General features: G+C 42.2%; 1 protein-coding gene across 9 annotated transcripts in view; it reads left to right on the forward strand.

The window, feature by feature from the left end:
- Positions 1-23,736, forward strand: part of ubr4 (ubiquitin protein ligase E3 component n-recognin 4) — a 51,790-nt gene that overhangs the window by 11,585 nt on the left and 16,469 nt on the right. The window contains exons 15-58 of one of the 9 annotated variants that reach the window (XM_070544713.1): positions 82-123; positions 4,628-4,815; positions 4,913-5,069; positions 5,159-5,244; positions 5,332-5,501; positions 5,654-5,933; positions 6,045-6,177; positions 6,260-6,339; positions 6,422-6,550; positions 6,769-6,951; positions 8,451-8,573; positions 8,659-8,888; positions 9,073-9,191; positions 9,283-9,380; positions 10,046-10,203; positions 10,300-10,506; positions 10,633-10,734; positions 10,822-10,922; positions 10,994-11,381; positions 12,154-12,217; positions 12,400-12,591; positions 12,776-12,846; positions 13,386-13,578; positions 14,285-14,518; positions 14,590-14,760; positions 14,852-15,034; positions 15,241-15,399; positions 15,500-15,652; positions 15,745-15,972; positions 16,101-16,258; positions 16,365-16,539; positions 16,629-16,830; positions 16,947-17,110; positions 17,333-17,549; positions 17,655-17,871; positions 18,428-18,460; positions 18,706-18,769; positions 18,850-18,984; positions 20,821-20,995; positions 21,161-21,292; positions 22,036-22,157; positions 22,457-22,568; positions 22,750-22,880; positions 23,095-23,272. In XM_070544713.1, the coding sequence (XP_070400814.1) occupies positions 82-123; positions 4,628-4,815; positions 4,913-5,069; positions 5,159-5,244; positions 5,332-5,501; positions 5,654-5,933; positions 6,045-6,177; positions 6,260-6,339; positions 6,422-6,550; positions 6,769-6,951; positions 8,451-8,573; positions 8,659-8,888; positions 9,073-9,191; positions 9,283-9,380; positions 10,046-10,203; positions 10,300-10,506; positions 10,633-10,734; positions 10,822-10,922; positions 10,994-11,381; positions 12,154-12,217; positions 12,400-12,591; positions 12,776-12,846; positions 13,386-13,578; positions 14,285-14,518; positions 14,590-14,760; positions 14,852-15,034; positions 15,241-15,399; positions 15,500-15,652; positions 15,745-15,972; positions 16,101-16,258; positions 16,365-16,539; positions 16,629-16,830; positions 16,947-17,110; positions 17,333-17,549; positions 17,655-17,871; positions 18,428-18,460; positions 18,706-18,769; positions 18,850-18,984; positions 20,821-20,995; positions 21,161-21,292; positions 22,036-22,157; positions 22,457-22,568; positions 22,750-22,880; positions 23,095-23,272 (6,837 nt within the window). The remainder of the gene's footprint in view (positions 1-81; positions 124-4,627; positions 4,816-4,912; positions 5,070-5,158; positions 5,245-5,331; positions 5,502-5,653; positions 5,934-6,044; positions 6,178-6,259; positions 6,340-6,421; positions 6,551-6,768; positions 6,952-8,450; positions 8,574-8,658; positions 8,889-9,072; positions 9,192-9,282; positions 9,381-10,045; positions 10,204-10,299; positions 10,507-10,632; positions 10,735-10,821; positions 10,923-10,993; positions 11,382-12,153; positions 12,218-12,399; positions 12,592-12,775; positions 12,847-13,385; positions 13,579-14,284; positions 14,519-14,589; positions 14,761-14,851; positions 15,035-15,240; positions 15,400-15,499; positions 15,653-15,744; positions 15,973-16,100; positions 16,259-16,364; positions 16,540-16,628; positions 16,831-16,946; positions 17,111-17,332; positions 17,550-17,654; positions 17,872-18,427; positions 18,461-18,705; positions 18,770-18,849; positions 18,985-20,820; positions 20,996-21,160; positions 21,293-22,035; positions 22,158-22,456; positions 22,569-22,749; positions 22,881-23,094; positions 23,273-23,736) is intronic. The other 8 variants (XM_070544712.1, XM_070544717.1, XM_070544715.1 and 5 more) reach the window with 8 other exon arrangements.

Here is a 23,736-nt window from a genome sequence, read left to right on the forward strand (position 1 = left end):
AATTCATCTGCACACATGTCAATAATTTCTTGTCCCTTCGTTACATAATGACAGTGTAGTTGACAGTGTTTACTATTTCAGCAGAGAGAAGAGAGGAGAAGACAAATGCAGCTTGTGTCTCAGGTCAGCAGTTTTCTGTCCTCAGGTCAAAGATTCAGTGTCCACATCCCTGTCTTAGATTTTTATTTGTTTGTATTTTCTTTATTTATTGTTTGTCAACACAAATTTAGCTGTGAACGTAATTAGGCTAAATAATGACCAAGCCAGAGATGAACAAACCTTAATATAAACAATCTTGTAATGTATGTTTTTGTCGGAGAGTCGTCTGATTTTGTAGGATAATGCCAGTCCGACTGATGCGTGGGTGCTCATCATTTTTACTATTAAAATCTGATTGCTGTATAACCTAACTAATATTAGCTTTAATAGTTATGTTTAATGTTGACAGCTCATCTCGTTAGTAAAACCACCGTAGGTCAAAGTGACCCTTACATTCACACCAGATTTTTATTGCACAGATTTGATTTTAGCCATATTAGCGTTTATAATTGATAAATAAAATGACACTTTTGAAGAATAAACTGTTTATATAATTCATCTTCCAACATTAATGTTACATATTGGAAGATTATTGGTATTAGTAGCCTATTGACTTGGTTCTTGAAGTATATGTTTTTAAATGTCTCAGGGTAGTTTATGGTTAAGATTCACAGGAGTGACGTCAGTATAAAGATAACATAAGACCCACATCAAACTAGTGGTTTCATTGTTAAATGATAAATTCAAATCAAACATAAAAGCTTAAACATTCATTTGAAATGTTTTTGTATGTTGCATGCAGTTGTGAAGAAGAGCTTAGTGTGATGCTCCTTTTAAAGCAGAAAAGTTTTATTGTGTTTTAAAATGTAAACGGGAAGCATCCAGATGGATTAACTGGGGCAGCAGTGGCTCAACAGGTTGAGCGGGTTGTCCAGTTATCGGAAGGTTGCAGTTTCGATTCCGGCTCCGGACAGAGAATTCTGCTGTTGTGTCCTTGGGCAAGACACTTTACCCACCTTGCCTGCTGGTGGTGGGCAGAGGGACCGATGGCGCCTGTGCTCGGCAGCCTCGCCTCTGTCAGTGCGCCCCAGGGCAGCTGTGGCTACATGGTAGCTCATCACCATCAGTGTGTGAATGGATGAATGATACACTGTAGTGTAAAGCGCTTTGGAGTCCTTACTCTGAGATGTGCTATACAAGTGCGGGTCATTTATCATTTAAAAAAAAGGATTCAAGTTTTGAATGGAAACCCTATTGAAATGTAGCCTGAGCAAGTGTTGGTGATTCAACTAGATGTTGCTTAGCTTTAGTTTTATATGGTGAGTCCTCCCTGGAAACAAACCCCTAGAAAAGGTTCCTGGTTTCTTGTTCTGATTGTTGTGAGGTATTTGTTTAGTGGGATCAATAAGGTGTGAGACCTCGTGTAGTTGAGATCATCCCACATATGAGAATTTATAGTCTGGCCATGACCCGTTGACGGCTCTCACTCTAGGGCGGGGTTTACAGTTGTCTTCTAAATTGTCTTGCATGCTATTGGACAACGAACAACGTTACATGCTCATTGATGTCAGGTAACGGAGCAGTCCGCCATATGCCGTCGAAGATGACGCAAATAAATCCTATTTCTAAATAAAGGACTTAATTCTGCTCTTGACTCAAAGAAAAGCTCAAGTCTAAATAATCCAAAGGTGATGCCAAGGCCGCTTCCGTGGCTAACTAAAGCCTGAGTCATGCTTCTGAGTCTGCGTCGGTGCGGAGACACGCAGCGCCGTTATCCGTCTTCGCGAGGGCTCTCGTCCTTGCGGGCCTGCCAGAGAGCCCTCGCAAGGACGGACGGAGTCGAGCTCTCTTTTCTAAACATCCATCTGTCGAGACAGAGAATGCAAGCTTGTGATTGGTCAGGGCACCGCTGTCGTCTACACCGCTGCCATTGCGCCCTCAAGAACATGAGAGCCGAGGATAACTAGCGGCAGACACGGAGAAGATTGAAGAATACCTCGTGAAAAAACTCCAAAAATATGAACGTTTAATTCCCCGTGACTGGAGGAGCGAAAATATACGCAGCAAGTGTTTTATTTGTGGACTGAAATGACAGGAAACGTGGGTTTAGAGGTGGTGAGAAGGTGGAGGAGGATGAGAGACAAATTTCTCTGTGTTAAAAAGTCTCTTATATAAAACAAAACGCAATATAAACACACTATCTTGGATCGATACATGACAGGATACCACAGAACAGCTCTACGCCCTCTGTTGTCCTGGTGGCGAATTGCTTTGCCACACTCCCCAGGAGACGAAGAATTATGAGGGCAAAATGTCTCCGTCCGTGCGTGCATGTCTCTCCCTGTTGGAGCTGACGGAGAAGCATGACTCGGGCCTTAGTTTCGCTCAGTCGCAGTAACATCTCATCCACCAAACAGAAAGCTGTGACTGGCATGGCACCAGTCTGTCTGCTGCTGTGGAGGTTTCAATAGAGCGTGGCTAGACCAACATGCAGATCAAAATCACTTTACTTTGGAAACTTTAAATGTATGTTTAAGGGGGGAAACATTCATCTGAGTGTTTTTGATAAGTTACAGGCTTTGTTGATCCCTGCCTGCGTTGCCTTTGGTGTATATTGTTACGAAACATTTTTAATTAAAGAATGTTTTTATTTTAATTTGTCACCCATGCCAGTTGGTTGAGCTTAAGCAGAGTAGGGAAACCTACTTTGTCACTGCTGAATGTCAACAGGCTAGTTTATTTAGCAAAATAATGTTTTAATACTACATGATAACCAATAGTTACATACAACTGCACATAGAAAGCAGTAATAAATCCAACCCACTGCTTTAAATTTGCCAAATATCCTGAAATGGAAACACTAATAATCCAATTTTACTTAAAAATTACCTTTGAATTAATAGAAATATTATTAAAACCCAAAATCTAATCTCTGGCAATTTTCTTCTTGACACGTAATGTGTCAGTGTTTCAGTGAGATATCAGATGGAGAATAACAAATTATGTATGTTGCATCAGGTGGGAATTGGATCCTAGCATCGTCTGTCTCATTGTTGCCTGTGTCACAAATGCATGCATAGGAATGTGCACACGCAGAACCAGCTGTGAATTTAGTCATGCATGCTTAAAGGATTATATTTTTGAAGAAATTCATTCTAGGAATCCAGTTTTAAGTAATTCTTGTTTAAATGAAAAACTCGCTTGGGTAATCTGAAGAGTGATTGGGTGAAAATTGAATGCTTTACATCTGAGGGGTGTACTACAGAACAATCTACATCGCTGGGCTTTATTTTTTGGTGCAAGCTGGCTAAACAAATCCTAAAACTACTTATTGATAACAAGTACAACAAATGTAGTTTTTTAATCTAGATTTTCTTCCTCAGACTTAGTTTTTTAGATCAGAACAAGAATGTCGTAAACTAGTTTTGTTTCACTCTGACTCTGTCCAAGTCCTTCTTTATAATGGCTTTAACATACTTTGAAAAACAATTAGACCAATTAGGTTAACTATTAGCAGGGTTGTAGCCCTGCAAGCCATCCTGTACATGTAAATGTGTAGGCTGGCCACGACCCATTCAAACCACCTAGTTGTGGGGCAGAATCTACGGTCGTCTCTCCGCACTCTATTGGACGGCACGAGGACCAGTCGGAACAATGAGCAAGTTGACGTATTTTTTACCACGGAAATCGTTCAACGGGGTAGTCTGCCATACATAGTTGATGAAGAAACAAATACGTCTTTGTTTTCTATAGAGGACTAAAGTACCTTTATCTGCTCGTGTCTCAACCAAACGCTCAAGTCTAAATCGTCCAAAGTTGATGCCAAAGTCATTTCAAGTGAACGTCGTTCCAGGGCCGACACCATCTTTGTAGTTTTACATCGTTGCAGCTCTAGTGTTCAGCACACCCACTAAACATAGATTGCTGTGACTGGCAAGACACAAAACTGTTTGGGCCAATGGTAGACCTGCTGATGCTTCAAAGGAGCGTGGCTAGACCGACCTGCGAAGCAAAACCTTTTGCTACTTCTACGGTTTTATTCTAGATTTTTAGGCTAGCAGTATACTGGACTGATGAGCAAATCGGGAAATATTATGAAAAAAAGCTTTCTTTGTAGTACACCTCTCCTTTTACAATTAAAAGCAGTTCACAAGAGTGCAAGATAATTCTAAGAAGGCACAATAAACATTTCAGAGTTTTTTATTGGATATTTTATAGCGTTCTTTAGAACTTTGGTTTACCTGTTATTGTAGAAGAAACAAAACATTGTAACAAAGATTTGTCTTAACCTCCATAAAAGAAAAGTCTAATAGTTGCAATTTTGGGGGAAAAAAATAAAATAAAAATTTTTAAGAGAATTCTGTCTTTTTTGGGGCACTCGCACTAAGTTCTAGTGAGTTTGTTCACTATTCCCTGTAGTCGATAGTTCTTGTCTTCTGCTTGTACTGTGTTGAAAGTCTCATGAACCAACGTGAAGCTTTTTGTTACATATTTATGACTCCACTTCTGTTGCCTCATTACCTGTGGAGTTTTCACAATTCTAGTGAAAGAAACCAGTCTGAATTTTTTTATTTGACTTTTTTGACAGATGATGATAGTGAACCCATCTTGGGGCTGTGGTTTGAAGAGACGATTTCACCAACCAAAGATAAAGTGGCTCCCCCTCCCCCTCCTCCGCCCCCGCCCCTAGAAACATCGCCCAGACTCAAGAGTCCCAACAAACAAAATCCAAGTGAGAACGGCAACATTTTAGCCGGTCGCAAAGATCCAGAACTGGTAAATATAAGTTTTTTTTTGTTTTGTTTGTTTTTTCAAATGACATGTCTCAAACACCTCAGGATAAGTTTTCTTTCACTCTTTCTTGTTTCTGCAGTTCCTTGGTTTAGCCTCCAGCATCCTGAACTTCATCACCACCTCTATGCTGAAGTCCAGGAACAACTTCATCCGCAACTACCTGAGTGTCTCCCTCACAGAGCAACACATGGCCACACTCGCCGGCATCATTAAGGACGTGGACAAAGATGTCAGAGGTATATTACCATTTCAAAAACAAACCATCTTAGTAACACAGGCCTGTTTACCATAATCATTAATGATAAGATTGATTTTTGTACCTCAGGTTCCTCAGATGAAGCATTTGCTCTCGCTCTGTACCACTTCAACCACACGCTAGTCACCTCGGATCTTCCATCCCCGGTCTTGCAGGTAAGAGGGAAGGATTTTTTTATTTCTAGTACTTGTTCACAGTGAAATTTACCATGCTGTTTACGTGTGTTTTCATGTCGTTCACAGAACACGCTCCTTCAACAGTTAGGGGTTGCTCCATTTTCAGAGGGTCCCTGGCCTCTGTACATCCACCCTCAGTCCTTATCAGTCCTTTCCAGACTTCTCCTCATATGGCAGCATAAAGCCAGCGTGCAGGGAGAACCGGATGTGCCGGAGTGTATGAAAGTCTGGGAAAGGTGAGACGGTACAATGACAAGAAAATCACAGCACCATCTGTTAGACTATATTGTAAAACCTGCCAATGATTCGAAAATAAACAACTACTGTTGGACACTGTAATCACACCTGAGCTGTCTTCTAGACTATTTTTTTTCTTTCCTATTCTCAGATTTTTGGGAACCTTAAAACAACACACCATCCAGGGTTCTGTTCACGGAGAAGACGACCTTAACGTTGAACACCTTCAGCTGCTGCTGCTTCTCTTCCACAATCTGTCAGAACGCGGTCGTCGATCGGTGCTCACCATGATCACTCAGGCCATCGCTGATGTGGCGCAGAGCAGAGACTCCCAGCTGAAGTCTGTACCCCTCAACATGGCCCGCTTGTTGCTGGTTTTTGACTACCTGCTGCGCCACTTCTCCAGGGCCCCCGTATACCTCTTTGAACAGGTTAATGCTTCTGTTTGTCACAGTAGCAGGAACATTACAAATGATGAAATTATTGGCTTTATTTGGGACTTGAAACTTGGCTGAAGTACTCTGCAAATGTAATAATTGTAGGTGCAGTACAATCTCCTCACCCCACCGTCCACTGGACCAAGTTCTGCTCAGGAAAGTGGCAAACGCAGCAATCTCCCTCTTTACTATGGATTTAAAGAGGTGGAGGAGAACTGGGCTAAACACTGTTCCACTGGTAATGACTGAATGATTACATTTATTAATGTCCCTGATTTTTATGTCATCTTATTAAATTATTATTATTATTATTTTTAAAGATTCCAGTAATCAGCCCAAATTCTACTGTGTACTTTCTCCTGAAACCTCTGAAGATGACATCAACAGGCTGGACAGCAAGGTGAGAATCTTAAAGCAGAGTTGTGTTCATTAGCATCATACAGTTTTATTTTCTCATAAAATATATTTTGTTATTTTGGCAGGTTTTTTCAAAGCTTGGGAATGGGGGAGTTAAGTATGATGAACTGTATGCTTGGCTCATCTCCCTTTTGGAAGCAGGCTCTCATTTTGACACAGCCAGAAGACAAGAGAACAAACCCGTTACTCCTTTGGTGAGTATTAGTCACATGTTCCTGTTTTACCACATTGCATAACACACCTGTCACCTCCAGTTCTGTTACCATTCAGTAAAAAAATAGATGAATGTTTTAATATTGCATTAAAGGACTTGTATCACTACTTTCTGCTGACTTGTAGCCCTGCTGAAGTTTTAGCTGTCCTAGAAACAGAAGATCCCTTTTATTAAATATATTGCTTCATCACCACATAGGAGGCCTGCTCCCTTCAGTACTACTTCCTGGTGCTATGGAGAATTCTGGGTGTGTTGCCACCTTCACAAGCTTTCATGGAGCAGCTAAAGACTGGTTGCAGTGACCCCAGTGAAAGTGACATCCTTCACACGCTGCGTTGGTCCTCACGTTTGGGGTTATCTACATATGCCAACTGGATCAAGGTTTGTGGAATCTGTAATGGGCATCACTTTTATATATTTATTTTTAAGAGAGACAAAGAATAATTGTCGTCGTCGTCGTCTTCCTCCGCTTATCCGGGTCCGGGTCGCAGGGGCAGCATCCCAACTAGGGAGCTCCAGACCGTCCTCTCCCCGGCCTTCTCCACCAGCTCCTCCGGCAGGACCCCAAGGCGTTCCCGGACCAGATTGGAGATGTAACCTCTCCAACGTGTCCTGGGTCGACCCGGGGGCCTCCTGCCGGCAGGACATGCCCGAAACACCTCCCCGGGGAGGCGTCCAGGAGGCATCCTGACCAGATGCCCAAACCACCTCAACTGGCTTCTTACAATCCGGAGGAGCAGCGGTTCTACTCAGAGTTCCTCCCGAATGTCCGAGCTCCTCACCCTATCTCTAAGGCTGAGCCCGGCCACCCTACGGAGGAAACTCATTTCAGCCGCTTGTATCCGCGATCTCGTTCTTTTGGTCATTACCCAAAGCTCATGACCATAGGTGAGGATTGGGACGTAGATCGACCGGTAAATCGAGAGCCTGGCTTTCTGGCTCAGCTCCCTCTTCACCACGACAGATCGGCTCAGCGTCCGCATCGCTGCAGATGCTGAACCAATCCGCCTGTCGATCTCCCGATCCCTCCTACCCTCACTCGTGAACAAGACCCCGAGATCTTTAAAGAGCAAGTCACCCCCTACAAGAAGCGTACTTCACTCCCGCTTCATGTTTGAAAAATGCAACAAATGCTGTTGCCTAGCAGACCGAGAGGGTGGAGCCACTAACAAATACACACACCCACGACATTGTGACATCATAATGTACCAGTTTACATCATATCATACCTCTTAGCCAATAGCGGTGGCAGATTTAAATTCAAATGCAGTGAAGAGTTTTTACCTGACAACGGCACAACACTGCCAGTTTCAGGCAGAAAATTTAAATTTCAACTAAGATGCACTAAAGTGCAAAACTATTTACACATGTCTGCAGCACAATTAGACATGCATTTAGATAGTTTATCAGAAAAAATTGTTGATTTGGGGGTGACTTGCTCTTTAAACTCCTCCATTTGAGGTAGGACCTCTCCCCCAACCCGGAGTTGGCAAGCCACCCTTTTCTGGTCGAGAACCATGGTCTCAGACTTGGAGGTGCGGATCCTCATCCCAGCCGCTTCACACTTGGCCGCGAACCTACCCAGCAAGAGCTGAAGGTCAGAGCTGGATGAAGCTAGGAGGACCACATCATCCGCAAAAAGCAGAGACGAGATTCTCCTGCCACCAAACTCGACACACTCCACACCACGGCTGCGCCTAGAAGTTCTGTCCATAAGAATAATTGGTTTGACTTTATTCCAGAGTCATTCACACAGTTGGTTGATTTCCCCACTTTTTGAACCCGGGTGTTTTGTGTTTAAGTTACTAACTTTGATTTTCTTGTGTGATGTATTATATTCATAATCTGATGTCTGTTCCTGTCGATGTTATCGTTAACAGGAGCACTTGGTGAAGCTGGGAATGAAAGCAGACCAAGCTGCTTCACTTGTTGAGACGACAGCTGCAAAGTGCAGCACTCTTAAATATGATGTGGAGCTAGCAGAGGAGTACATCGCCAGACAGGTAACGATTTGGACATTTCTCTGTTTTTCTCTGCAGTAATGTTTTTTAAGTACTCATCCCGCTTTTCAACTTAATCCTGTTGCAGATTTCTACCTTCTCAAACGTTGACCTGAACGCTGTCCTTCCACTTCATCAGTTGCCTTCTCTTCAAGCTATTTACACTCTGGATGCAGTCATCTCTAAAGTGCAGGTTTCTTTAGATGAGCATTTGTCCAAGGTTGCAATTGAGGCAGACACCCAAAAGTCCTCTGATATCACAAAGAACCTGCTGCCTGCTACTCTGCAGCTCACAGACATTTACACAGCCTTCACAAGGTGAGGAGGAACTTCCCCTCTGTGTCTGTTTTAAGTTAAATAGGATCTTGGGTAACTGTAGAGAAAAGGCCCTCTTTGAGTCGTGCTTAGACATTTCAAACTTTATATTTTAGGAATTTATCTTTCACTTATTCTGAAAGCAGTTGTCCTGATCGGAGCTTGAAACCAAACTTGTCTTCACCAGATCGTACCTTCTAATGAATATCCCAGAGGAAGGAGAAAACAAGCTGACTGACGCAAAGCTCCAAGGTTTTGCTGCAGTCCTGTCCATTGGCTCCAGCCGCTGCAAGGCAAACTTGCTGGGTACATAAAAATGACTACAAAATCTAGTTAAGCATTTGCTTTTAAAGTTTTTTGTATGTGTACTTTAATATGTGTTTTTAAAATCACACAGGTCATAGTTTGATGCAGAACTTGCCTTCAGCTGTTCAGACCACATGTGAGACTTGGACCAACGTCCACACCAATGAATTCCCTAACGTCGGCTCCTGGGTATGGCTAACAAGTTGTTACATGATGCTCGCTTAAGGTTCTTTTTGTTTTAGATATGACCAAGCTCCATACTCCAGCACACTGAGTATCTAAGGGTGAAGCGTCTGCGTGTTTGTTCTCTTGCACAGCAGCACATGCAGTTAGTATTCTTAGATGATTAGCAATACATTAGTAATTTTAAGTTGTTATTTCATACCATATAAAAGTGTGGAGAGTGAGTTACTGTAAGTTCTTTTGACTGAAATTAGTAAAGAGAGCACAATAGAATTTCTAAATGGTAAAGTGTGCTTTTCTTTCTTGGATGAGCAGTAGGAGTGGGATTCACCTCACAATAAGATGGCAGTACACACTGCATGGCCTACAATGTTAGTTTTGTAACCGCAACTTTAATTTATTGTAATTCTAAAATTACTGAGCAAGAAATTCCAGAATTAGAGGATTTATTTTTAGTTAGTAGCTATACATTGTCTGTGTCTTTGTGCTGACCAGGCCCGTGTGTTATCTAAGAATTGCACAGTCCTGCAGCAGAAATTCAACTTGACTCGGTTTTTATTGTTTGTTTTAGTTTTTGCATATTCTGGCTCAATGCACCCAGCACATCAAACCAATATGCAACTGTACCAGCAAACGCCACTGAAGAACTTTTGTTTTTTTGTTGTTTTCAGCGAAATGCGTTCGCCAATGATACTATTCCATCAGAGAGCTACATCAGTGCTATCCAAGCAGCTCATCTGGGCACTCTGAGCTGCCAGTCCCAGCCTTTGACCGCCTCTCTTAAGCACATCCTTCTCTCCTTGGTTCGCCTCACCGGTGACCTCATTGTGTAAGCTCTTATTTAGTCCAGTTTAAAAATTGAGTATCTAACTCTAAAGGGATGCATTTTATTCACAAGAGTCCTGCTGCATGCTTGTCTCTTCAGCACAGAGGAGCTGAATCCCTCACAGGTTGTGAGCTCCCTGCTGCCCCTCCTCCTGGAGACGAGCACAGAGTGTGTAGCAGAAATTAGCAGCACCTCGTTGGAGCGTATCCTTGGCCCATCAGAATCAGATGCCTTCTTAGCCCGGATCTACGAGCGCCTAGTGACCGGGTGTTACAACATCATTGCCAACCACTCCGACCCTCTTAGGTATGCCAGTAGGACCATAAAGCTGCTGTACCTGCTTATGTAATTCTCCAATTTATAGATGATTTTTATTTGTTGCATCTGCATTGGTTTAGTTTTTTTGCTGATTTCACAACTCTCATCTTTCAGTGGTTTGGATGAGTCCATTCTTGAGGAATGCCTTCAGTACCTGGAAAAGCAGCTGGAGAGCAGTCAGGTCCGAAAGGCAATGGAAGAGTTCTTTTCCTTCAGGTACCAGTTTAACCCACAACACCAGCACCATCATTTCACATTTTCCAACAGAATGAAATGTGTTTTTATTATCTTTTTATTTTCCAGGGGTGAGCTTGTCCAGATAATGATGGCAACTGCCAATGAAAACCTGTCGGCAAAGTTCTGCAACCGGGTGCTGAAGTTCTTCACCAAACTTTTCCAGCTCAGTAAGTTAAAGATGAATAAAAAGTTACATTTTAACCGTTTGAAGCATAACAACGATTTTTTTCATCTCCAGCGGAGAAGAGTCCAAACCCAAGCCTGTTAAGTTTGTGCGGCTCTCTGGCCCAGCTGACCTGTGTGGGGCCGTCTCGTCTCCAGTCCTGGCTCACGCGCATGACAGCCGCCCCACCGAAAGACTCGGAGCAACTGGAGGTCGTGCAGGAAAACCGCCAGCTTCTTCAGCTGCTCACAACTCACATCGTTCGTGACAATAGTCAGGTGGGCGAGGGAGTTTGCACCGTCCTCCTCAGCACGCTCATTCCCATGGCAACAGATATGCTGGCCAATGGTGATGGGACAGGCTTTCCTGAGCTCATGGTCATCATGGCCACACTTGCCAGTGCTGGACAAGGAGCTGGTCACCTGCAGCTTCACAGGGCAGCGATCGACTGGCTAACCAGATGGTGAGAAGCCAAGTTTACACACACACAGAACTCCCAATTATTATTATTGGGCATGTTTCCATTACCAGAACTCCAGGGTAGTTCCTGGGATGGGGAACTTGACCAGGAGATAGGATGTCCCAGTCCTTTCAGCTGTTGTATCTCCATTCAGATCCAGCCCTTTGAGAACTTGTACAGACGTCAGCATATCACGACTGCTTTGGCAGTGAGTGATGTCACTGATCAGCCCCAAAAAGCATCCAAAGTAACATTAATAATCAAAGCATTTATTTTGTTGAAGTATATCATAATTTAATCCATTCAGAGGACAAGAGCAGCTTTGAGTTTTGTGGGACAAGCTCCGTTAATTAAGTCTGTGGGGGAATTCCACCGAGTTTTCCGGTGTCGGGAGTTTGATTTTAAATGTGATCGATGCTTTTTTTTTTTTTTTTTTTTTTTGCTTTCATTCTGCTTCACCAGCTACTCTTCTAATTGTACTGCTGCTGGTTGTTTTGGATGTCTGCTGATGTCATTTCCTACTGAGTTACAACCAATCAGCGTGAGTTAACCGGCGGTTCCGCTCAGCTACTCCACCGCGCCGTTCGGAGTACCTACTGCAGAGCAGGTGCTCCGAAGGTTGCTGAAAGTGGCCTGAAAAACGGCCATTCGGATGGCCCGCATGTCGGGAGGTTCCTGTAAATCTACCCTGAAGTTCTTGTAGTGGAAACACGCCTATGATTACCTTTAATTTTCCAATTTGCATATATTTAAGAAAATTTTTCTTTTTTTTCAGTAAAAAGTATTTAACGCAAAAGAATGTTGTGGAGAAAGTGAGCTCAAACCTGTCCCATGGAAAGGTAATTTTTAGTTTTGGTTTGTTTTTCATTTAGTTGTGCAACATTATAACAGAACAGAACGAATGAGAAACAGTTTGACTGACTTTTCAAAAGTGTAAATACGTTTTTAACTGTCCCACAGCCAAGTGTGTGTCTGTTTTATTGCTACTTGCAGTTAAAGTTGACCTTTTCCCTAAATCCAGCATGCCAGTATGTTGGAGTGCTCGTGCCACATAATCTCCTATTTGGCTGATGTGATGAACGCCCTGCGGCAAAGCAGTGGCCAGGGCACCGCAGCCCTGGTGGTGGAAGGAGAGGAGAAGGCCATGGAGGTTGACTCGGACTGGGTGGAGGAGCTCGCAGTAGAAGATGACGATTCCCAGGCAGAAGATTCTGTAAGACGTCATCCTTTCACTTCTGTCTCTCAGAACACATTTTTGCTTTCCCTCTTAAATTAAATGTACCAAATTTATCCTTTTTTTCTACTAAATAATTTTTTATATTAGAAGCTTTTCCTTCTATGTAGCTGTAGACATTTATAATTAAAAACCACATTTTTGATGAACTAATGTTCAACAGGATGAAGACTCCATTTGCAACAAACTGTGCACCTTCACCATCACTCAGAAGGAGTTCATGAACCAACACTGGTAAAGACAACGGTTTATGAATTTCATCTCTAATCCCTTTTTTGATATTTTGAGTTACTAAACTTTTCATGTAGATTATTGGTACAAACAGAAATACCGTCAGTGTTGTATTGGGCTCTAATGACACTAATAATTTGTAAATCTCACATCAGTGACCACATTTCTCAGTGATTTTCCTGAATTTATGGAACTCAATAAAATTAAATAATTCATAAAAGGATTCAGTCCATTTGTTTGGGGTGTTATAAATAGAACAGAGTAATTTTTTCAATAAATTGTTAAATTAGCAGCAGATGCTACACAAGTTTATTCTGAATTGCTCATCAACGAATGTTTTTCTCCAGAAGTGTTTGTAACTTGGGAGCATTTTTGTAAACACGAGTTAGCTTTAGCATACAGCTGTGTTAGTTACAAATCCAAATGCTAAATGTCTGCATAAAAAAATACGATCTAAAATAAATGTCTAGAAAGAAGTGGGGAGAATGTTCTTTTCCCGATGAACTTGACAGACAGCCTTGTTTACTTTTTCTTCGCTGTAGGTACCACTGTCACACCTGTAAGATGGTGGATGGGGTAGGTGTGTGCACAGTGTGCGCCAAGGTCTGTCACAAAGACCACGAGATCTCCTATGCCAAATATGGCTCTTTCTTCTGTGACTGCGGTGCCAAAGAGGATGGCAGCTGCCAGGTGAGACCGAATACCTCGGGTCATCATGGGAAGAGAACAACAGCGGTAACTTTGGTTTGCAAGTCATTCCCCCATTGACTTCCATCCAGCCATTTCATTTGTTCAGGATTATAGCTAGCCCCATATGTGTGGCCAGAAAATGAGATTGCTACAGTCTGAATGCCTGCCTCAGCTTTGCTGTGTACTAGAAAATGGCCACTTTTCCTAGTTAACCTTAAACGTTGGGTTTTATGTAATGTGCATGTGAAAAACAAACCATCTTCATGTTTCTTTCTGTTCATCTGATTTAACGTGCCGTAGGTCTTCTGCCTTTTCCCTTGGTGAACGTGACTATATTGTTGTCTACTTCTGTGTCGTCTTTGACTGCAGTTATTTTTGGTGAAAGTACTGTTTGTTTTTTTATTTCCACTTCTGCAGTTGTTTACATTTGAGCTGGCATTTGCTAAGAACATAAGAGGAGGTTTTATTGGCATGCAGCAGGTTCCTCTTATCAGTCGAACGATGAGTCCTGGGAAAATTGTAATCAGTTATTTTTGTCTGATTTTAAAGACTAAAAATGCTTCTTGTGGAAAAGCAAAAACAAAACTTGATACTAATTGTAAAAACGTTGAAGTTAATGCTTAATGTTGCTGTTGTAAAGTACACCTATACTGCTGAATTAGAGTGAACTGTAAAAACAGTCATTTATAACTTTTCGAGGTTATTTCTGAGCGTCCTTTTCTGTGACACTAATCCCGTGTTTTTTCCCCAGGCCTTGGTTAAACGCAGCCCCAGCAGTGGCATAGGCTCTACTCTCAAAGAGTCCTCAGCTTTCCAGAGTGAACTACGAATGCCTGAGAGTGCTATTCGACATCAGAATGCCTCTCCCTCTGACAAAGGCAAAGTGACCATCTGTGATGGCAAATCCAGTGATGAGGAGAGACCCAAGAAGAACAGTGTGTGCAAAAGCATCGAGGGCTGCCAGGAGGAGCTGCTAACTCAAGTGGTTCGGAAATATTCTCTCCTCTTGGTTTATTCACTGTGCTGTACATGGTCTCATAAACCTTTCTGTGGCAGGTGGGATCATCCACAGCTGCAGTCATTCTGGAGATGCTGATGTTTCTCATGGAAGCGATCCAGACCAACTTTCAGCAAGCATCAGCAGTAGGGAGCAGCAGTCGGGCTCAGAAAGCCCTCAATGAGCTGCACACTCAGGACAAAAACGTTGAGATGACCGATCAGCTGATGGTAAGACAAAAGTGGCTTTAGGTGGTTTCAGAACTATCCAGCGCAGCATAAAATCAAATCAGGTGCAACATCGTGTTTTACTTTGTTTCAGGTGCCCACGCTTGGCTCTCAGGAGGGAGCTTTTGAGAATGTGCGCATGAATTATAGTGGCGACCAAGGCCAAACAATACGTCAGCTCATCAGCGCTCATGTCCTGCGTCGTGTTGCCATGTGCGTCCTCTCCTCCCCTCATGGCCGCCGGCAGCATCTTGCGGTCAGCCACGAAAAGGGAAAGGTAAGATGCATGTAAGGCATTCTGGGTAAAAAGTGTTATATGATGAAACATAAGCTCAAGTCAAAAGACTGGTGCCTCCCGAGCAGCTGATTGCTACCTAAGATTTGTACTTTTTAAATTTGTTTATATTATTAGTTTGCAGTGTTTTCACGAAAAGTGCATCTACTGACACTTTTCTTTTACTCCTTCCATCTCGTACCTGCCAGATAACAGTTCTGCAGTTGTCTACTCTTCTAAAACAAGCTGACTCCAGTAAGAGGAAGCTCACACTGACCCGACTGGCCTCTGCCCCGGTTCCGTTCACCGTCCTGAGTCTCACCGGCAACCCGTGCAATGAAGATTACCTTGCTGTGTGTGGTCTGAAGGTCAGAAAAACAAACACACTAAACCCTGAATTTGTTTTCCCCTTTTTACAAATATGTTGGTTTTATTCATTAATTTGTGTTTATTTCCCAATCCTCCCAGGACTGCCATGTACTGACTTTCAGCAGCACAGGTTCTGTTTCTGATCACCTGGTTTTACATCCACAACTGGCTACAGGCAACTTCATCATCAAAGCAATCTGGTTGCCAGGCTCGCAGACTGAACTTGCCATCATCACAGCTGACTTTGTTAAGGTGTGTCCTGATGGAAGAACTATGTGATAATATAAAATGTCTGATGTGATTCTAGAATAAAAACTTTTTGTTTGGTTTTTCCTGGAAACCAGATCTACGATTTGTCGGTGGACGCTCTGAGTCCCATGTACTACTTCCTGCTCCCTAGTTCCAAGATCCGGGATGCAACATTCCTCTTCAATGAAGAGGGAAAAAGCATCATTGTCATCATGTCCTCAGCTGGCTACATGTACACTCAAATGATGGATGAATCTAGCAGTGCCCAGCACGGCCCTTTTTATGTCACTAATGTGTTGGAAATAACCCATGAGGACTTGAAAGTGAGTTTGATTTAGGCTTTTCTTTAGAAAACAAAATATTAGAAAGTGACGTTAATATTGTGTAAAGTTATATAAAAACAGAGCAAATTATGTGCATTATATGGTGGATTTGTGCTCATGGTTTACAGGACAGCAATGGGCAGGTGGCTGGAGGCGGCGTGTCTGTTTACTACTCCCATGTCCTCCAGATGCTTTTCTTTAGCTACAGCCAGGGGAAGTCTTTTGCTGCCACCGTGAGTCGCAGCACAACTGATGTACAAAGACTCTTTCCCATCAACGTCAAAGGGTAAACACCGATGGGGATTTCTTTGGATTAGCTTGCCACACAATTTTGTACAATTTTAAAGCCAATAGATGGAATGAACATTCACCCATGTTCCTGCTTCCTTTAGCTCCAATGGCAGTAGCAGTAAGTTGTCCCCTGCTCTCTGCCAGTGGTCAGAGGTCATGAACCATCCAGGTCTGGTGTGCTGTGTGCAACAGACGACTGGCATACCTCTGGTGATAATGGTCAAACCTGACACCTTCCTTATTCAAGAGATTAAAACTTTGCCAGCCAAAGCAAAGGTGAGTTTCAAAAACAGGTTTGCCCTCATTAAATACAAGTTCTAGAAAGGAAAGTTGGCTGTAACTCCAGTATTTTCCCCTTTTGCCAGATTCAGGACATGGTTGCTATTCGACACACTGCAAGTAATGAACAGCAGCGAACAACCATGATTCTCCTCTGCGAGGATGGAAGCCTGCGGATCTACATGGCAAATGTGGACAACACGTCATACTGGCTTCAGCCGTCCCTTCAGCCCAGCTGTGGCATCAGCATCATGAAACCTGTTCGCAAACGAAAAGCTGCAGCTGCAAGTGAGTTGAACCTGTCGGACCGTTTTTGTATACCAAATCAGACGTGTTCAGAGCCAAGTAGAAGTGTCGGGTTTATTTAATATTCTTACATTGCAACTTATCAATTTTTGTTGAAGCCACTCGGACTTCCAGCCAGGTGACATTCCCAGTGGACTTCTTTGAGCACAACCAACAGTTGACAGAGGTGGAGTTTGGTGGTAATGACTTGCTGCAGGTCTACAACGGACAGCAGATCAAGCACAGGCTCAACTCCACAGGGATGTACGTGGCCAACACAAAGGTACACATCTTTACTCTTTTTAAGTAAAGAATTTCAGCTTTTTGACTTGGTTACAACATTTTTATTTTGTGTTTTTAATCTACCAATACTTCAGCTTAATATGCTTCTAAATTAAACTTTCTAACTCAGATTCCAACAGGAAAGCTTCTAATAAAACAATCATTTTAATTAGACAAAGAAAAACATGTGAAACTAAAAACTGTCATTTCTTTTTGTTTCTAGCCCGGTGGATTCACTGTGGAAATAGTGAACAACAACAGCTCAATGGTGATGACAGGCATGCGAGTGCAGGTGGGCACACAGGCCATTGAGAGGGCTCCCTCCTATGTGGAGGTCTTTGGCCGCACCATGCAGATAAATCTGACGAGAGCCCGCTGGTTCGACTTCCCTTTCACCAGAGAGGAGGCCCTGCAGGCTGACAAGAAGCTCTCCCTATTCAGTAAGAAACTGGACAGCTTGGTGGGGTTTTCCCTCTTTATGGGGTCACATTCAGCTGCGGGTTGTTTACATCTCATGATGCATGTTTTCATTTGTCTTTGTAAAGTCGGTGCATCAGTTGATCCAGCAGGAGTCACCATGCTTGATTCAGTCAAGATCTACGGTAAAACGAAGGAGCAGTTTGGCTGGCCCGAGGATCCACCAGAGGACTTCTCGTCTGCATCAGTTAATAATGTGTGCAGTCCCAGTCTCAACCAGAGCAGCAGCAACTCTGACGGAGATGTCGCCACCCCCACCACAACCAGTGGCAGCGTGCTGGAGAGGTGAGGTGTTGCACTGTTCTGTCGTTGACTTTTTTTTACTGATCTAACCTGATTTTTTTAACTTAGACTGTGGCTTTCATCTTGCAAAAGCTGCATCACATCCATGTTATGCTCTACACTTATAATGCTTCAAAATAAATGTATTCTGTTTTAAAATGTTCTCTAATATGTTCTTTTAGTTTTTGATCACTTCTTGGTTTTGTTGACTTTATAGGTTATTTTGCATAAAAATTATTTCTTAATTTGATAGCTTAACAGATTCCGAAGCTTTAAAAAAATGCCAGTAAAAATAGTCACACATTTCCAAAATATCTTTAATTTCCCTCTTATTCGTTACGTTCTTTAAGTGTATTTCATCAGTAACAGAAGTTAAGTACACTTTAAAATTGGATGAAGGCAGTTTATTTTTAAGTGTTCAGTGCACGGCTCTGTGATCATCTCTTTTTTTGCATGCTTCTCTTTTGTTCAGCTGAATCATTTAATTTTACTCGTTTCTTTCTGTGATCCTCACTCTTATTTTTGTTTTTCTTTTGCTCCCAAAAATACAAAAAAAAAGTTGTGAAACTGAGTCCTTATCAACTTTGGACCGGTTAGTAACTGCCCTTTTTCTGTTTGCTTGTATGGTTTTGTGCATGTGTGTGTCCATGCTTCAGACTCTGTACATGTCATGCAACATCCTCACACTGGCTTACATTTGTTTTCCTTTCTTTATTCTTGCATTGAGTGTTGATTGGAATCTAGATTAGTGTAGACTGCAACAGATTAGACACGTTTTTATTAGTTGATTAATGATTTAATTTGTGAAGAGACTGAATGAATTTTTTATTATTTTAGATTGGTGGTCAGCTCACTTGAAGCTTTGGAGAACTGCTTTGCCGTGGGCTCATCCAATGAAAAGGTATATGTTGCATTCAGTTGTAACAGGCAGAATAAAGGTTTTTGTCATCCTTAATTGTTGTTAATTGGTTTTAACTCAAGGAGAAAAACAAGGCTGCAGCTCTGGAACTTGCCACTCTACTCCTGTCCATGCCGACCCCTTCGGGCGTGCAGCAGCAGACCAAGGGCCTTCTCGCTAGCCTGCACACCAGCCGTACAGCCTACCACAATCATAAGGTTAAAAATAAATATTTTGTAATATTTCTAGGAATTTTTTTGCTTTTTTTGTGACTCTCTGGTTTTATGAGTTAAAGGTGAGAAATATATAATTCATTTTATTTTTGAAATACTATCGGTCATGCTATGTTTCAAATGCGTGTTTTGCTTACGTGCAAAAGACATCTACCCATTAAATGCATCAGCCACCAAAAGAAAATAGACGGGTAAATGCTTCAGTCGAAAAAAGTCAGATCTACGTCACACTGTAAATTTGCATTCATAGACTTGCCCATCTTGGCTCACAACTAAGGAAGGCTGTTGTTGATTTAACACCCAGGAGAGTGCAGAGCAAATCTCAGCTATTAGAAGCTAACTGTTAGCATTACCAACTCCACAACATGGCAGAATTCCTTCAGACTTGTGTGATTCAATTCAATTCAAAAATACTTTATTAATCCCAGAGGTTAATTTCAGTACACACAATTCTGAGATCAGACACACATACATAGGCATAGACACATGACAAGAATTGGTGACTGTGGTCATTCGCAACCTGAGTCACGCTACCTTAATAGAGATCAGAGGGTTTATATGAGGATAGTCAGGTGGAGGAAAAAAAGCCACTTCAGAGTTACCCTCCACAGGGAGGGCAGCTTTGCTATGCAAAAAACACCTCAGACAGAAATGCAACAGACTTCAGACATCACACAATATAAGTGTCCACTAGGTGGGGTGGTAGGGTTGGGGACTCTCCTCACATCAGTGCATGCAGCCGCGATAAGCAGCGCTCGTCACCTCCGTTTGGACAGGGGGAGGGAGGTACTTGGGTTAGAGAGCACAGTGACTCCTGGAAACGATTCCACGACCTTCACCGGTCTCAGTTCTGCCCAGGCTGGGATAGGGAGACATAGTTGCCATGGCGACGGCAGCATTCCACATTTCTTCTGAGGGGGAGTAATCACTTCAGCCTCACGGGCTTAAGGGCACCAGATTCAGATAAGAACTTATTTTGGGCCAGACAGAGATAATTTCCTCTCTGTCTTAAAGTTCTGTTGATCTCCAACCCGTCTGAATCCAATAATAGCGTAAATTAATCTATTCCCAACCGTGCTGATCCGTCAACTCTCTCTTTGTTCGAATCCACCTTCTGTGCCAGAGCCTGAATCTCAGCCAAAGTTCCAAGCTTACGATTCATCTCGACAATTATATGAGTTTGTGCGTTCACAGCACGGTGTCATTTGTGGAGATAAAACATCAACGTTCACAGTAGGGATGTGAAACTTAGAGCAACTCACAATTTGATTCGATTCCGATTCTTGGAACAAAGGCAGCAGAAGAGTTGCATTGCTGTTGGCCAATCAGGAGTGAGATGTTTGATTATAATGAAAAATAATGATTCCAATTCATGCCATTTTCTGCTCTCCTCTCCTCCGCCTAACTTCTGCTTATTGAATCAGACGCACCGGAGCATTTCCCCCCACAGAGAACGACTCAAGGCTTGACTACTCTTTATTTAAATTTACTAAAACAATTAGTCTATTCCCACTTTAAGGATTGTTGTGACATAACTGAGATGACAAGCCAGAAATAATGTAGAATCACAGAAAAAAAAAGTATCCAGTCATTTTGTTAAATGCAGCATTATATGAATAAATGACTAATTATGACTGATAAAATTCTGTCATCCATTTGTGTTTATAAAGCAAAAATCTGTTCATCATTTGTAATTTATTGGTTTGAATATATTAATAGATATGTTTATTTATCTCACACAAAGAGACTTTCACTTTAAATGTTTTGTTTTATTATTGGAGCTCTTGGACTAACACAATTCACACCTCCCTGTCTGACCAGGACCAGTCCCTGCTGAGTAACGCCGTACAGTGTCTGAACAGTTGCAGCCGTGAGGGGAAGGAGCTGGATCCAGATGTCTTCCAGAGGCTGGTGATCACCGCCCGCTCCATAGCAATCATGAGACCCAACAACCTGGTTCATTTCACAGAAACCAAATCCCTGCACCACGACTCTGGTATGAGGCTGTTTAACTGTTTCTCATCTAGGGAACATCATTATTTATAGGACTTTTGGGTTACAGGTGATCGTTACATTAATTATAATGTCCAAAGATCTGTTTTTGCTAAATAATTTTCATGTGGTTATTAACGTACTTTATGGTTTTGTCTACTTAACTTAGACATGATGGAGGATGGACAAAAGCATTTGGAAGGTGAATGCTGGAACTTCATTGCTCAGCTGATGAATAACTTCTGGAAGCTCCATTCTCAGAAGCCAAAGAATGCGTTTCTTGCACCTGCCTGTCTGCCTGGTAAATGCAAACCATAAAACTCCATATTTACACAGAAAATATAAAGTACCTGCATAATTCACGAGTAATTTGACAATTATTCAAATAGTATATTTATAATTTACAAGTAATTCCACTGTTTAAAAGCACCTGTGTGGTTTAAAGAGGTCCTTCACTGAGAAGCCTTTTTTCATTCTGAGTGTTTCATGCAAGCTGAACATGGAAATGGTCTCCTACACCTATCTCCTGCTTTAGCTTCTGATAGAAAATAGACATTGAATCTCTAGGATTTGAAAAGTGACAGATTTACGTCACACTGTCACTTAACATTCATGGACTTGCCCACCTTGACTCGCATCAGGGAAGGCTGTTGCTCATCCAGGAAATGGCAGAGAACATCTCGGCTAGTAGAAGCTAACAGTTAGCATTAGCAACTCCGCCACATAACAGAACTGCTTCAGGCTTGTGTTATTTGTGGAGATAAAACATCAGCGTTGCAGAGCAAACAGAGTCCGTGGTTGAGTCACATTGCTTTTAGCCAATCATAGGTGAGATGTCCAAATATCCGTAAATAAGACTCCAAATCCTGCCATCTGAAGCCAATTCTCCATTTTTGATACAGGTGTGCCAGAGTACAACTTAGAAGGCATTCATTCCTGCTAGACACCACTGCAATTGTAATAAAAATATGAGTGAAAGACCTCTTTAAGTCATGTTCATCAATAAAAATAAACCATAATACCTCATTTTTTTTTCCTTCTAAGGCCTAACACACGTTGAAGCAACAGTTAATGCCTTGGTGGATATCATCCATGCATACTGCACATGTGAACTGGATTACATCAATGTAGCTTCTAAAATCTACATGCAAATGTTACTGTGCCCTGTAAGTAAACATGCTTCATCACTATCATAATAATTAGAATGAAAGTAGACCTCACAGTCTGAACCATTTAATGTAGTTTTACTCTTAAGCTGATTGGATAGTTGAATTTGTTTAAGGTAAATTCTAGTGTATTTATGTCTTCCAATGTCTGGAAATTTCTCTTTTACCTGCCAGTTTTGGCTTCTCGTTGAGTGCCTATTAGAATAAATAAATACACGAGAATATCCACCGAGGCACAATGACTTCATCTCCACCTAAGATCAGTTCTTAATCTGAATTTAAATGATTTGCTTTTCCAGGACACAGCGGTGAGCTTTGCTTGTAAGCAGGCTCTGATTAGAGTTCTTCGACCAAGGAACAAGCGACGTCACGTGACACTTCCATCTCCACCGCGCTCCAACACACCTATGGGTGAGTTAAACTTCTGGTCAATACATCCATGTTTAGATTAGAAGCTACAAAGGCCCAAGAGGGTTTGTTTAGAAAGTGTATGGTGGTGGTAGAAAATGTTATAAATTTTATGTATTAGAAGTCCTTTAATTACACATTAAACCAGGTTTGTAAAGGATTTGCCATCAATGTATTTTATCAGGAGACAAGGATGATGACGACGATGACGATGCAGATGATAAAATGCAGTCGTCTGGGATGACTGGAGGAGAAGAAGGTCGACAGGAGAGCCAAGAGCAAAATGAAGTGGATCATAGTGACTTTGAGATGGTGGTAAGGCTGAAAGCTGAGGTGGTCTGAGCTGTTAATGTCTTTATAAACTGCTTGAATCCTACTTGATTCAGGCCCAAGTCACAAGTTGGTGTGTGTGGAGAAGTAGAATAGATTTAAGAAACAGAAAATCATGTGATAAGTATTGGTTGCATTCTGTAGTGATAATTCTGTAATTGAGTGAAAACTAGTAACATGTTTTATCTATGGTTCCTAGTCCGAGTCAATGGTGCTGGAGACCGCTGAGAACGTCAACAACGGTAATCCCTCTCCTCTTGAGGCTCTGCTGGCCGGAGCCGAGGGTTTCCCTCCCATGCTCGACATTCCTCCAGATGCTGATGATGAAACAATGGTAGAGCTGGCCATTGCTCTTAGCCTTCAGCAGGACCAACAAGGTATATTGCTATAAATAAATTAAAAACACATTCTCTAACAACTTGACTGGCAGTACGGCGGAGGATGTTTCTGAATTTCAGGAAATAACTGTCCTCTCCACGTTTTGAAAAAATGCACGAGAGAGAACGCCTCGTTATCGTCGTGCACACTCTGTTTACAAGTAGCTGCCGGCATTGCAGCACTTCTTCTAGCAGTAATCTGAAATGAATTTCTCCAAATAGCATGCCCAACTTTAGCTTACCTGTCTAGCAGAAAACCGGCTACAGAGGCTTCTGTGGGGAGCCCGACTTTCACTTTCAGCGCACGCCATCGTTGAAAAGAGTCTCCTAAAAAAATCTCTGGTCTTATTTCTCACTTCTGAGGACTTTCTCTTCTTATCATAGACTTCAAAGACACTTGCACACTCTTGCCACCCTCAGCCATTTTCAAAAGAACCCGGTGAGAATGGCGATGAATGAAGGCG

Source organism: Nothobranchius furzeri, chromosome 15 (genome assembly GCF_043380555.1).
Source record: "Nothobranchius furzeri strain GRZ-AD chromosome 15, NfurGRZ-RIMD1, whole genome shotgun sequence".
Taxonomy (NCBI): Eukaryota; Metazoa; Chordata; class Actinopteri; order Cyprinodontiformes; family Nothobranchiidae; genus Nothobranchius; species Nothobranchius furzeri.